The 14,875-nt window shown below is 32.5% G+C and overlaps 1 protein-coding gene across 2 annotated transcripts; it reads right to left on the bottom strand.

The window, feature by feature from the left end:
* Positions 1–3,665: 3,665 nt before the first annotated feature.
* On the bottom strand, positions 3,666–14,467 carry LOC115982639 (TMV resistance protein N-like). Of its 2 annotated transcripts, XM_031105291.1 has the most exons (10): positions 13,676–14,467; positions 11,891–13,001; positions 11,422–11,694; positions 10,541–11,320; positions 9,409–10,433; positions 8,384–8,439; positions 5,530–5,864; positions 4,061–4,153; positions 3,889–3,984; positions 3,666–3,741 (listed from the first exon to the last, which is right to left on the bottom strand). In XM_031105291.1, exons 1-5 carry the CDS (start codon positions 14,167–14,169, stop codon positions 9,693–9,695), a joined length of 3,399 nt encoding a protein of 1,132 aa, XP_030961151.1. In that variant the 5' UTR covers positions 14,170–14,467; the 3' UTR covers positions 3,666–3,741; positions 3,889–3,984; positions 4,061–4,153; positions 5,530–5,864; positions 8,384–8,439; positions 9,409–9,692. The 2 variants fall into 2 exon arrangements, with proteins under 2 accessions (XP_030961151.1, XP_030961150.1); XM_031105290.1 differs by having other exon boundaries at positions 4,061–5,864.
* Between the last annotated feature and the right edge of the window lie 408 nt (positions 14,468–14,875).

Below are 14,875 nucleotides of genomic sequence, written 5' to 3'. Positions count from 1 at the left end.
CATTACAGCAATATAACTCAAGAACTTGTCCCCAAACAAAAGCTCTAGTTTCATACTCCCCTGTCTGGTTTTTTCTCAACACCGAAATTTGGTATTTTGAAACCCACTCCACAACCCTTTTTTTTTAACTAACCCAAACTCTTCATACTCAAGCCTCAAGAACCAAAATCCAATCCAATTAACCAATTAGGGTGAAAAATCAAATTTTCAAACTATTCTATTAATTTTAATTCTTGTTTAGACTCATTAATTTCGTATTCAATTTCCTTTTTTATACCAAAAAATTTTAGATCATAGATTGTTGTAGATGATGAGAGAGATAAGGATTGATTTCTAATTAGTCAGCTAAATAAATCGAAAAGCTAATAGCAAATAAATAACAAACCTGAGAGAGACAGAGAAAGATTCGAAAAGTCGCGCCTTCGAACTCAACTACTCCTTGAGAATTACAATTCCCAATTGAAGAGTGCCGTTTGACGTGTACCGTTATATTTAAAACAACAAGGTTTATCTTCAAATATTTATACATACTAACATATTAACCACGTCATGCACTGTATTTTGCTATCTAAAATATTTATTATACGTACCATTTAACAATATTTCCAACATTAAAAAGAAAATAGATTAAAAATTAAAACTACTTTGCACGTAAATTATGTATATGCCATAAGCCTTATAACTCAATTGATTAAAATCATATGCCATATGCCACTCCCTTGCTAAGAGAGCAGTTTTATCTGCTGATACAGATGTGTGGATAGAAGAACTTCCACAAGATTTAATTCATGTATTTCAGGCTGATTTACCTCAATAAAATTGACTTACCTGTTTCTCAAAAAAAAAAAAGATTTAGGATTTAAATTTCATCTCTAAAAAACTGACGTATATATCAAATATTTGATCTTATTTCACTCAGGTGTCTCAAACAATTATAGTTGTGTAACGGTGTGGCAAAATGTTTGGCAGCATTTGGTGTAAAATGATGGCAGAGTCTCTGTCATTGGAGGAGACTTCACCCTGCCTAGATGGCTTAATTTCCTTTGATGCATATTTCTCTTGGAGTGTATATATATATATGTGTGTGTGTGGTTGGACTCACTTTGAATGTGTGAAGAAAGAATACCATGTTACCGTATTCTAAGAGTACTTACTAATTACTATTTATCTTAGTATCTTAATGAGTTCTATATTTTAGAAATCAAGTTTGGTGTGATTTTGTTCCTTATTCTCTTGAGCAATTTAGTTATAGTGAGGATTAGTTTTGGGACCATCAAAATTACTAAAAAGATTTCCTTAAAATGAAATAACATAATAATTGAATTCGTTCATTATTCTCTAGGGCATTTATGAGTAATTTTTGAAAAATTATAGCATGAAATGGTCGATACGACACATGTAAAATAGGAGTACAGCACCCTAAATGAAGTGTTTGTACTTCCTAAGTATTCCCTTACCTAAATATCAATAAAATATAATTTCTATATGCCTAATTAAGCAAAACCAATGACCACTTTCAAATTATATCCTATATTAGATTGGTTTGATTTAAGGCATCAAAAGTTTTTTTAACAGGAACACTTCTAAACTTTTTTTTCTAATTTCAAAAATAATTTTCAAGTTTTTTTTTTTTTTTTTCAATGCATCCAAACGGACTTTTGAAGTTCAACGTAAGGTAATAAAGTTTTTTTTTTTTTTTTTTTTAAATGGGAAGTTCGAATGTGTCAAGGTGTGAGGTAACAGGATGCATTGGTCCCAAACTTGATGGGAAGTACTTAGTGGAAGGTTTTTGAGCTCTGCTCATACTTAAGCTAGGCATTGTTATGCAAAGGGCTTGAGCAGTAACTCCCATAGTGGAGCAAGAAGAAATGTTGTATTACCGTGTTCCATCACTTCCATGTCATGTCTGTGTCCATGCTTCTTAGGAATAGCTCTTATTTCCATCAAAAGGATCCAACTTAGAAACATTGAAAGTTTCACAACTAATCTTAGTAAATTGTGATTTATGAATTTTGAATATAATTAAGGTCTACAATTCCAATTAATTTAATATTTTCTAGAGACAAATTTTCAAGTAGTTGAACCACTAAATCAGCACCTGCTTATTTTCTTACCCTATATTCTGCATATCCCATTTGTTGAATACACAAACCAGAATCACAATCAACACTATATAGTACAGCCCCAATAGCTAGTATATATGAGAGCAACAAGGAAATTTTAAGCTTGGGTATCCAAGCAAATTGAGTGAGATTCATTTTATACATTTTTACCTGGAATTGAGATATTTGGATATACACATCTGCTCATATTATTCATTATATATGGACATTGCACATTTGCTCATGGCATTACTATGTTTCTTTATCAATGACTATGTACCTATTCCAATTAAGAGAAATATAAAGGTCACACATCTTCTAGCAAGCAATTATCTCCGGCGCTGCTTCTTTGAGTCAGGAGTTGCATGAACCTGCGCTTTCATTCCATAAGTCTTCAGCTGAAAGTTTTCGAAGGCCTCAGACACTGCTTCCACCTGTATGTAACATTTGCATAGGTCATAAAGAAATATCCTAACCATATAAATGACTTTGCAAAATCAATGTCTTTATTTTCCACAAACCAGTTCAGGCTTCTTAGAGTACACCCTCACTATCATATCTTGGTAAAATGCAGGCAGCAAGTGGCTGATGCGATCATCTTGGATTGAGAACATCTCTTTGCTGTCATAATCCTGACAAAAGTCAAGCTGTTAATTCTCACAATGTGCAAGTAATATTATGTCCACCAAAAAAAAAAAAAACTGTTCATAAATTATTAGTTAAACCAATTCAGCTTCAAGAAGGATTAAAATTTAAAAGCAGTGCCTTTAATTAAGTTGGGATTCATTGGCATTTAGCAGAATTACTCTTGATTTCTAAAGCATAAGCTATAAGTCTTAGTTAACCTGCATTGTAAGCACCTTTTGTATGAGGTTTACTACCTTCTACCTTGGAAATATAGTTGACCATGTAGTTAACATGATACCGATTTATTCAATTAAGGGTTTTTAGGTTGTAATCTAATTCATCAAGGATTTTGAAAACAACATCACTATATTCACCGTGTACTCCTAAGTAAAGAATTTTCTAAGCATAAATAGTACTGATTCCAGATATTCAATCTTATGCTAAAGTTGAAGGCTACACTCTATATCACTGAGTTTGAATTCAACATATGCTAACCTGAAGCATTATGTTTGAAATATTCCATAAAAATTGAAAATAACATCTATTAGTCCTTAGTGAAGCTTACAGAGATCAATGATAAGCAAAAACATTAAAAAAATCCTGGTATAGAATTGATCTCAGTACCCTGAAGAATTTGATGCTGGATGAGGAGAAACATGCATGAGGAAAAAGATTATTTGTCAAATTAGATTAGAAGTAGAAAATTCATCAAACAGTATGCAAAGATGAACATTGTCTTCATCATAATCATTGTTTTTACCTTTGAAGAGGGTTGTTTCTTCCTTGTGTTAAATCGATCTTAACATTGCTCACAACAATATCTTCTTCTTCTAGCGTCACACCACCCATTTTCTGATTTGACACTTTAGGATGCTGTTTGTCCACTTTTGAGAAACAAAAATCATGGTAAAATCATACAGCTTTTTTGGACCTGGGAGCGAATGATATCTTGGGGAGTGATCTTTTTGAAGTGTCCCATCTTGTCCTTTGGGACAGAGAACTCATTGCAGAACTGAGAAACATATCAAGGCGATAAAATTGTATTGCCTTTATGGTTGATATTATCCAAAATTTACTCTAGAAGAAGTTAAAGATTTTGAGACATGAAGAATTTCAAACATTACTACTTCTTCCCCATCTTGCAATTGTAATATGATACCTGATATGGCTCCCTTCTTTGAATGCGTTGGATAATGTCTCTTGCTTCCTTGAGCTCTTGGGTATTAGAAATTTCAATGATTTTTGTGTCATCTAACTGCACTTTCAGAGAGACTATGTCAGTGCTGTAAAGTAAAACCTAGAAGTTTCATGATAATGTGTAAAGTTCAAACCTTCCAAAATCCTGCCGGTTAATGAATTGAGGATGCAATGTCAAGCTAATCATTTGATTTTAACAGGGCATCAACAACCATGAGTTCTATTGCCTGACAAAAGATCACTGTCAAATTTAATGCATTAAGTGTTCAATACAGATTAAAGACATCGATGCTGGAACTCTTATTATGAAGATTTGCATGTGACACATAAGTGAATTTGGTGCATGGTTGTTCAACATATCTGAACACTGATGGCACGTCTGCAAGCACAATACTCCAACTGAGGCGAAATCAAAGTCTAAGAGAACAGCTTCAAGTTATGTTTTCAGTACAATTTTCACGTGTGTGCAACAAAATATGTAACAAGTATATTTCAAAGTCTGAAAGTAACAATTTCAAGTCACGTTTTCAATGCAATTTTCGCATCTGTACAACAAGATGTGTGTAACAAGTATTTCCTAAAGCGTAAGTCAAAGACTCAAAAAATAAATAAATTAATAAATAAAAGGATTGTTAAAAGTTTGACCAAGTGAGAGATTGCGTATGGGTATGAAATTTTGAGCATGATGCTGCAATGAGATTATCAAACTCCGACCAGATTTGGTGGGTGTACGTATAATATGAGATGCTCAAAATTATATTCATAAAATCAGAGTGAGGTAAAAATAAAATATAACAAATTAAACCTCTCAACTATGTAAATAGAATGATATTATATTTGAGCTTTAATATAAGTTAATAATTTACTTTGTTGTTATTATTATTTTTTTTTTGAAACTCAGCCCAGGGTTTAATTTGTTGTATCTTTGAACTATAGTGTTTAAAATGAAAAAATTTCAATATATATTGTATCCTCTCACAAAAATATTTACCTGTGGAAGACCTATAATTTGAGTAAATGAATAATATTGCACTAACGTGAGGATTTACCTGAATCTCAGTAAAGAGGGGAATACCTTTTTTTTTTTTTCGAGAATCAAGAAGAGAATACCTTAAATTACCCAACAAACTCATATTCTGGGACTGTTGAATAAAAAGAATGAAAGTCTACCTAATGGTAGAATCTACTCCAACATCTCATTCTAACATGGCAAGCATAATTTTGCTTGACCATGACAGGAGTAAATTTTCATCAAGAAGATAATCAATCTTTAAGTGAGTAATGTTATTTTTACAAACTATTGATGTCGCAAATTCTTACTGGTTTTCATTTGGTCCACGAACATAAATTTTTTACTTACCAATAACCACTCACTAAATTAGCTTTTTATAAAATATTGTATGACTTTAGCTCTCTCTCTCTCTCTCTCTCTCTCTCTCTCTATATATATATATATATATATATAATTTATGGGACTTGCTTGTTTTGAAGATAATGATAATGGGAAATTAAATATGACTTATAACATTAGTATTCCAAACAGCCTAAAACATGGTTTCTAGCAGCAACCACAAACTTATATTGGCATGAAAAGAGAACCTACCTTATAGCCTTAAACAACTGCCAATACTCTCCCATAGAACCCATTTCATTTTTAATTCGGGAGTCTCAAAGAAAAGAAGCAGACAACTCAGATAGCTTAGTTCAGTTGTACATCTCCAGAAGAAGATGATATATGGTCATCTATAAAGAAGTGTGACATCTCATTTCCGTTTCCCACCTGGAAACCAAAAAATAAATCCTGTTGCTCCTACAATCCACATTACTCAAACCCCTATAATGCTGAAGATGCCAGTTGGGGTCTGTTCACAAGAACTGAGAATGTCACAGTGGAGAGACGAGACATAAGCTGAAGTCCATCTTGCCCTGTAACCAAATCTGTTAAACACAGAAATTTGACAAATGTCACATCTCCCATCCATAAACATAAAATAAAAACAAAAGAGAGCATCCAAAATCCAAATCCAAATCAACATTCATGTATCACAAGTTCCAATTTGCCGTTCTTCTCAATAGACCCATTTTATTGGCTACCATTGTGTTCTTATTTTGAAAAAGATTTAAAAAAAAAATAAATAAAATAAATAAATAAATCAAGAAAAAGGCTAACATATGAAAGAATTTTTTTCCCTCCCAAACTTTCAAAGGTAAGAAAAGTTAGTTTCACACAGTAGTGAAGTAATTGTATATGTTTGAAATTTTACAAAAGCTTCTTCTCAATATATATATATATATATATATATATAAAGAAATTCATTAATAATTACAAATAACTGTACATTGGAGGCATTTATGCTTTGTACACAGGGTGGAGTCTCCTCCACTTGCATATAATCCCCACCAAATTTAAAGCAAATGACAGATGATTCTAATCCATACTATTATATTCAGAAAAAAAAAAAAAAGTTTTAGACCATTTTATGATGCTATACTATTTCTTACTTATCACCAAATTTTGCGGATCCATTACTCCTAGGTTGGTGGATTGCACAAATTATCTATTTTCTGAAGTTCCCAATGTTGCTTAAATTTTGTTAGTATCAGCGTAAGACTTGTGCAGATTATCAAAAATAAAAGTGCAATACTTGTGCAAAGTGCACATCAGAAATCTAAGTCATATGCTTAAAACACTTCCATAATTATGTTCATTATAATATTTTTCAACAAGCTAATAAGACCTATAAGCATATGTAAATGAGTTGATGTGCTGCAGTAAATTTTAAACTTCCTAACACAATTCATGTTTCATTAACTCTAAATACAAATACAAATCTCCCTCTTCCCTCTTAAGCTTGAAAATGACTTATGTGCAAGTCCTTTCACTGTCTCTAAAGTAGGCTTCCTAGATTTTCTTCCATAACCCATTTCCTATCTCATTGAGTCCCACATTGAGTGTTTACTACATGGATCTTGGGTTTATAAGTGATCATGAGGACCCTATTTACAACTTGACTAGTCGTTTTGGCTAATAAGCGCAGATATGGCTAATACTTTCCTTTGGTTGTTACAATAATTATCCACACAGTGTAATTCAAGCTTCAAGCTACCAATTTTCAAACAAAAATCTATTCAATCCTAATTGGCATCTATCATGCAACAAATTGAACCAGCTGACAGAAATCTATTCAATCCTAGTTGGCATCTATCATGCAACAGGTTGACATCTCCTTTTGGGGGCTCTTTTTCTATTATTTGGTCAAGAACAGAGGAGTTGGCCAAAGAGTACTATAAACCAAAAAGGGAAATGGGTGTGTGGAAGGAGGAAAACAATCTGCATGAATTAGTTGCAAGCATATAAAAAGTGTGGCTTTTGCATACAATCTGCAACATTCTGAAATTGCGGTAGTTAGTTTTAAAAGAAACGAGACAGGAAGCTCCCATACTTTTGAGATTTGCATATGCAATTTAAGAGAAAATTAGGGCCATATCAGTTAAACAAATCTACTTGCGATTTGTTCCTGTAAAAATAAAACAACCCAAACCTGAAGATAGAATTCCATAATATCTCCAAGTGAAAATAGAAGTCATAATGATGTCTGTGGTTCTAGTTCCAAATAGCTAGCATTTTCTTTCATCACCTTTTCTGTTGCTTGTTTCATTCAGTATTTTAGACTTTTTTTTAGGGGGTGGGAGGTAGGGGAAGGGGATTGTTAGAGAAGACTAAAATGCTTCAAGATTAAACAAAAGAAACTAGTGTTTCTTTTGTTGACCTTCAATTCATTTAAGTGCTAGAGATCATAAGAGGCTATAATAATTTCTAAAGTTCTAGTTCCAAATTGCAGAACTTTTTCTGTTGCTTGTTTTGTTTGGGCATTTTAGGAAAGAATTTGGGGGGAGATGTTAGACATATTCATAGTGGCTTTATTTAATGGATTGTATTTAGGATTACATCAATGAAAATGTATATGCATTTATAGACTGATTATTTAACCTACTTCATACACCAATGTATGAAAACCAATGGAGTCAGCATTAAGCGGAGAAAAGAAAATAAATCCTTAGTAGTTAGTTCAAGTCCTCAGCCTAATAAAACTCTCCTTCACTAAGCCTTAAACCTTTAAAATAAATAAATAAATAAATAAAACACTAAGTTCAAGTCCTCAGCCTGTAAAGATATATAAAAACTTTGGCATTAAAAATCAAGAGTGAGAGGATCATATAAATGCCTATAAAGAAAAAAAAAAATTTGGGCAGCAGGTTAGAGTAAGAAGAAGAATAGACATCAAAACAGAGGAAACCAAAACAGTATACCTTTAAAAAAAAAAAAAAAATCCTTAGTTCGGAGTCTTGAAGTTTGAATAAGAAGAAAGGGCTAGCTAGCCATGAATTCTAACTTCTAAGGCAACATCTTAAGCAGAAAATGTATTAAAAACATGTCCAACTAGTAAAAAACTGACCTATGCATATGATTTCTCACTTGGTAGAAGCATTGTTGCACATTTATTTGAATACCCTGCAAAGCAATAAACCGTGTGATTATATATATTGTGCAAATAAGAGAACATGAATCTTCTAACCGAACATGATATAGAATTTTCTTCAAACAAAATAAATACTAGTGCACCACACACAAACAATTGGAGGGAAATCAACTTTGGAGAATGGCTCTAACCATGCAGAAGTCTAGGCAAGTGATCATAGCATTAAGGCCTCAATAGCCCTTTTTTTTATTATCACAATCACCCAATTCATCTGCATGTTAAGACAATTAAAATCATAAAATAGTTTTTTTTCAATTTAAAAAAAAAAAAAAACCATTATTTTCCCCCTTTTTTGAAGGGGGCAAATCTATTAGTAAGATTTTCTAATGTTAAGACAATTAAAATCATAAAATAGTTTTTTTTTTTTTTAATTTTTTTAAAAAAACCATTATTTTCCCCCTTTTTTGAAGGGGGCAAATCTATTAGTAAGATTTTCTATTATTCCTAATAAATAAATGCTTACTTCTGCCAAATTGGGCAGGCCTCAGCTGCCAAATACCACTCTTCACCTTCAAAATCCCATAAAAAATATGCTCTAATTATACCAATAATTCAAATTCAGTACAAGTAATCTCTATACTATTACCAAGTAGATGTCGATCTTCATCAATATAAATTATAATATTCATCTTGGATTTACTTGTCCACTAAACAGAACAATTTAATGCTTATTTTTTTTCTAGAATAATTTCGAAAACTTCTTTGCCCATAAATGCAACAGATCAAATTACTAGTTTCTTTTATTAATTCTGTTCTTTTCTTTGCATAACTATATCCTTTCAAATTGGCTTAGTACCCCTTTATTAATGAGCACATTAATTTAGTGAAAGAGAACGAGAAGTTACAAAGATGCAAATCAAACAATACAACTAAAGAGGGAGACATACTCTGGCATTCAACAAAGATGATGCATAGAAACAGTTTTAATGTAATAACAATACCTTGACATGTTTCCTCAAAATTTGATCAAGAGCTTCTCATTTTCTTCTACTATGGATATGGGTTGAAGCCAGAATCATAGTTTGCAGACGGTTCAGCCATTCTAGAGGAAGCCAAATCAAACCCAACTCCAACAGTTGAGTCAAATCCCAAAACCAAGTCAGACCGATTTGAATCATATGGGAAATTGATGACAAAACCAAATCTCAGCCATCATTGCTTGAATGCACTGAAGATGGTCCCACTAGAAGTGGAGAAAGGAGATAGTAAAGGTGCAAGCTCTGTCTCAGTTGTCATCAGAACTGTCATCAACATTTTTAGAGTAGTCAGAGTTGTCATCAACATTTTGAGAGTTGTCATCGATGATAACAGAATTTGGAGGATGACAAATGCATTCTACATGTACCCCCATCCTTGCAATCACAGGAGCGAATTTTCCGTTTCTACTACTCCACAAAGAGATTTTACATGAAACCTCAACAAGATTCCGATCACCTTGCATTATGTTTCTAAAATATTGCTGTAATTGGCTATGAGAATCGCTGTAAAACCACAGATGATCACACTTCATACTATAAAATTTCCCCCACTGCGTGAAAGGTTGCGTATGACCGTTGGTGAAAACGTTGACATCACAACTCCAATTGATTTCATCATCACAAACAGAACCGTACTTGTCATTATTAGCATAACTGTCCTTCAACGGAACTAGATGAAAACCTAAACAAACTGCAATTGTTGGAAATTCAGGACCAATCCAAAATGATATGGAACTTTCAGTACTTTGATGGTTAAACCACTTTGGAATCTTCTTTCCTGTTACTATAATATCATATGACTCTCCATAATCCCTCGTAGAATCCATCAGAAACTCATGTACAGTGTGTGGGGGCTTGTAGTGGAAGAGAGAGTAATCAATCTTGGTAGAGTAATCAACCTGATGCGGTAATTTGCGCTGTGAATGAGAATCCATTAAAATGTTGTCTCCATATTTTGTATTTTGTGGAAGCTCTAACTTTCTTCTAAACTGCATACAATTTGGAAATTAGAGAAATTGAAATTTAGCGAATCCAGTAATGTATTTGCAAAGGTAACCAAAATTGTTTCTATTATTACTTTAAGAGAGAGGGGTACCTGAAGGAATAATTCTCTTACTGATTCTGAATTCAACGAGAAGCAATTTATTGCGCGTACTTCTCTTATACTTTCTGGAAGCTTAGGAATTTTTTGAAGGAACTTGGAATCCCTAATATGAAGAAATTGTAATCTATTGAATTTGACAATGCTTTCTTGGAGGCTCAAATCTTCACTCCTTGGTAATAAACATTTCTTTGGAAGGGTGAAACAAGAAGTCAACTTTTTAAGAAAATTCAACCTCGGAAAACCAGAATTTGACAAATATTGCTGCAAATTATAGGTCCCCACACCCGCTGAAAATTGGTCATAACCATGATGCACGAGTATGCGAAGATGTTGCAATTGATAGATGCTTCTTGGAAGATGGCACAAATTGAAATAGTAACCTAAATCTAATCGCTCAAGCCCAGTGAGATTCCTGAATGATGGAGGAAGCTCTCTAATGGAAGTGTCTGCCAGACTCAAATACATCAAATTTTCCATTTCTTGTGGAAAGTCGGGCAACCTCTTAACCCTTTCGCACCCACAAAGATTTAAAAGTTTAAGAGACTTCATTGAGATGCAGCTTGGAAGAATTCGAAGTTTAAAGCAACCACCGAGGTCCCAACTTTCAAGCTTAGCAAGACATCCAATAGAGTCATGAACCTTGACTAATTTTTGACATTTACTGAGATTCAATTCCTTTATGTTTGGGGCGGCACTCAATAAGTTCGGTAATTTTGTAATGTATTGACAAGAACTGAAATTCATATATGTCAAGCTTTTGTATTGTATACTCTGTAGGGAAAAAAAAAAATCAAAATTTAACTTCAACAAATGTTAAAATATAGTTTAATGAAGTTATATAATAATTTATAAATAAATAAAAATAATTATACCTTGAAAATCTTGTCCAATATAACAGGACTTTGTGGCATGTTAAGTACAACAAGGTTGTGAGGACGAAAATTGGATGGTAGGGAAGATGACGGAAATCTAGACCAATCAAGCACCCTTAATCCATTGGGAAGATATTCAAGATCTCCACAAGTATCAACATTACCAACCAAAAGGAACTTGAGATTTCCCATCTTTTCAAAACAATTAGCTTTTAATTGCAACTTTGTTGGTTCAGGCGAGATTATCGTTATGCCTCGAATGTTATCAGATCCCTAATTGGACAAAACATTTAGTGAATCACATCATACAAAAGAATTCACTAACTATCAAATTTTAACCATGTTGACTAACTTGAATTTTCTTTCATAAATAAAGAAAAAAAATTATATCTAGGAAAAAACCAAAAAACAAAGTCATTAAATTTTCCTTATGAAAAAAAGTAAAAAGGTGAATGAAACAAAGTCGTACCTTATTTTCTGTTAGTACTTCAAAAGCATCCTTATAACACCATAGTCTGCTACGTAATCCAGGTATTTGTGGTGACTCCTGTCGAACAATCTCTCTACCCATTTGTTGTAGCAAGTCGTGCATCCATAATTTGTTAAATTGATCAACAGTTATGAGACACTTATCTATAAGATTTTTAATACCAATAACTAGGTATAGATTGCAAGAATTTAGTATATCTACAACATAATCCTTGTAAAGACCCTTGAAGAAACATGCAAGATCGAGAAAAATATCTTGCTCTGTTTCATGCAATCCTTCATAACTTACTTGGAGTACTTTTTGAATATCTTTGTCAGGAATCATTTTGTATTTATCTAATTCACTATTCCATTCCATTTCACTTCTTCCACACAAATTGGCACCAATTATTGTTAGAGCTAATGGAAGGCCCTTTGCATAACATATAACTTGATCAGAAAGTTTTGAATAATCTTCCTCGGGTTTGTTTTTATGAAAGGCATGCATACTAAATAGTTCAAGAGCTTCATGATCATCTAATCCCTTAACCTTGTAAGTCGAATGACGTATTCTTAAAGTTTGTAACAAATGTTTATTTCTTGTTGTTACAATTATTCGACTTCCAGAAGCAAACCAATCACATCCTCCAATCAATCTTTCTATTTGGTCTAATTTATCCACATCATCAAGAATTAGAAGAATTCTTTTATTGCGAAGTATGTTCTCTATTGCAATGGTTCCTTTCGATTCACTACACACCTTCAGTTGTCCATTCATCCCTAGGGTCTCACGAAGAAGTATCTCTTGCAGTTGGATAGTGCCATCAAATGTCCCTGACTTATCTTTAACATTTTCCAAAAAGCTGCTTCCTTCGAAATGATCAAATATTTTGTTATAAACAGCTTTTGCAATGGTTGTTTTACCCACTCCACCGAGGCCATACATACCTAACATACGAACATCATTTGACCCAATTTCTAATTGCAATATTATGGCCTCTACGCGAGAATTTATTCCAATAGGGAATTGGGCAACAAATAATGGCATCCGATTTAATTTAAAATTTAAGATATCTTCAACAATTTCTTGGATAAATTCAAATTCAGTACAGCTGTCATTCACAAAGCATACAAAACATATAAATAGTTAAATTATAAAATTGAAGTATGAACCTAAACTAAATTCAAGATGTTCAATTTGAGCATTACAATTTACATTTACAATTTTTTTTTAAAGTAAGCCTAATGTAATTTATAGATCTAAGAACTATAACTTTATTAGGATTTTTTCTAATTATTGTTTTCTAGAAAATTAGCTTTAGGTTTTTGGCAAGAATTCGCATGGTAAATCCAGTTAGATGAGTGGCACAAACTTATTGAAATCTCACTTATAATACTTGAACAAAATTACTAACAATTTCTTCTAAAAAAATTTTAAACCACATATTAGAGAAACTCCTTATTATTTGGTAAGATAATCTAATATTAAGTTTTTTTTTTTTTAATAATTTTTTTGAGGTAAAATCTAATATTATGTTATTTTATTTTTTACTATTGGCCGCTAACTATTGACCCATAGCTAACTGCCTTAGTAGAGGATATGACCCAAAAAAAACAAAAATCCATAATTTGGAAAACTTAAAAAAGGAAATGGACAGCCATCAAATAGATGTTGTTTAACAATAAAATCTATTGGTCATTACAAAACCATTAAAACTTTTCTTTTATGAGAAAACCATTAGAACTTGTAAGAGCATAAAAGTAGTCATTAAATATAGGAACATACTCATGCTTGTAATGCCAACCAGATATATTGGCAGCTTCACGTAAAGCTTTCCTCCAGCTCTGCAACTTCTTGTTATCCTTTAATTTTTTTTCATGTTTAGATAATGCTTTTCCATACTTTCCTTTTTGGTTGCGAACTTCTGATGGATCTACGTTGTAAAAAACCGGTCGCACTAATTGGTCATTATTCTTACACTCAACAATTTTAGCAAGTTCATCCAAGCACCATGTGGAGGATGCATAGTTTTCAGAGAATACAATTATCGAAATCCTTGAGCTTTCAATAATTTTGAGTAGACTTGTAGAAATTTCTTCCCCTCTTTGAAGGCTATCATCAATAAAGGTGTTAATACCCCGTTCACACAAAGCTTTATACAAAAAGCCTATAAAACCAAGACGGGTATCCTCACCTCTAAAACTTAAGAAAACATCAAACTTCTTGGGTTGGTGGGTGAAAGAAGAAGACGAGGCTCCTTCGCTAGTGACAAGAGCCATCAAGATTTATGAAGAGACAATTGTAAAGATTTGAAAGGAGGAGAAAGAAAATTATGAAGGGGTTGTCAATATAATTCAAGAAAGTGAATGACAAATTAGGAAGAGAGTGAATGCAAGCAAGGGGATCCTTTAAAGGTGGCTTGCTTTGGGTGTGACCAGCAACCCTTTGAGCTTTGAAGTGTCATATTGATGCTTTTTACATTGCTTTTGGTGTGACTAGTAACTCTTTGAACTTTCCAAGAACTATACGGATGCCTTTTTCATTTTCATTGCAATATCATGCAAGTTTCCGTGTGAAACCTAAAATAAATCTTTGAATTTTCTTTGTGGTCAAACGGAATGGAAATTTCGTATCTTATGAGTCAATCGAAAGTGAGATGTAATAATTTGATGATTGAGAGGAACCTGGCTTTCCTAAATTAAGGATAGCATACTATTACTTAAAAAAGAGGGCTGCATCTATTATATTTTCACAACAAATCATAGATAGTAAATAATTATTGGTTCTAATTTAAATCTATAACTTAAATTATTTTTTTGCCTATCCATTACAATCAATTACAACTTATCACTTATGATTTATTGCAAAAATGTTGTGAAAATATTGTGAATATAACATTTTTCTATTAATTAATATGTATTTGAAAGAGTTTATTTTTATAGGCTTACTTTACTTTAAAAATAAACTAGGCAAAAGTACAACAAT

This window comes from Quercus lobata, chromosome 3 (genome assembly GCF_001633185.2).
Source record: "Quercus lobata isolate SW786 chromosome 3, ValleyOak3.0 Primary Assembly, whole genome shotgun sequence".
In the NCBI taxonomy this organism is placed as follows: Eukaryota; Viridiplantae; Streptophyta; class Magnoliopsida; order Fagales; family Fagaceae; genus Quercus; species Quercus lobata.
The sequence above is the reverse complement of the archived record's forward strand: the minus strand, read 5'-3'. Positions and strand labels throughout refer to the sequence as shown.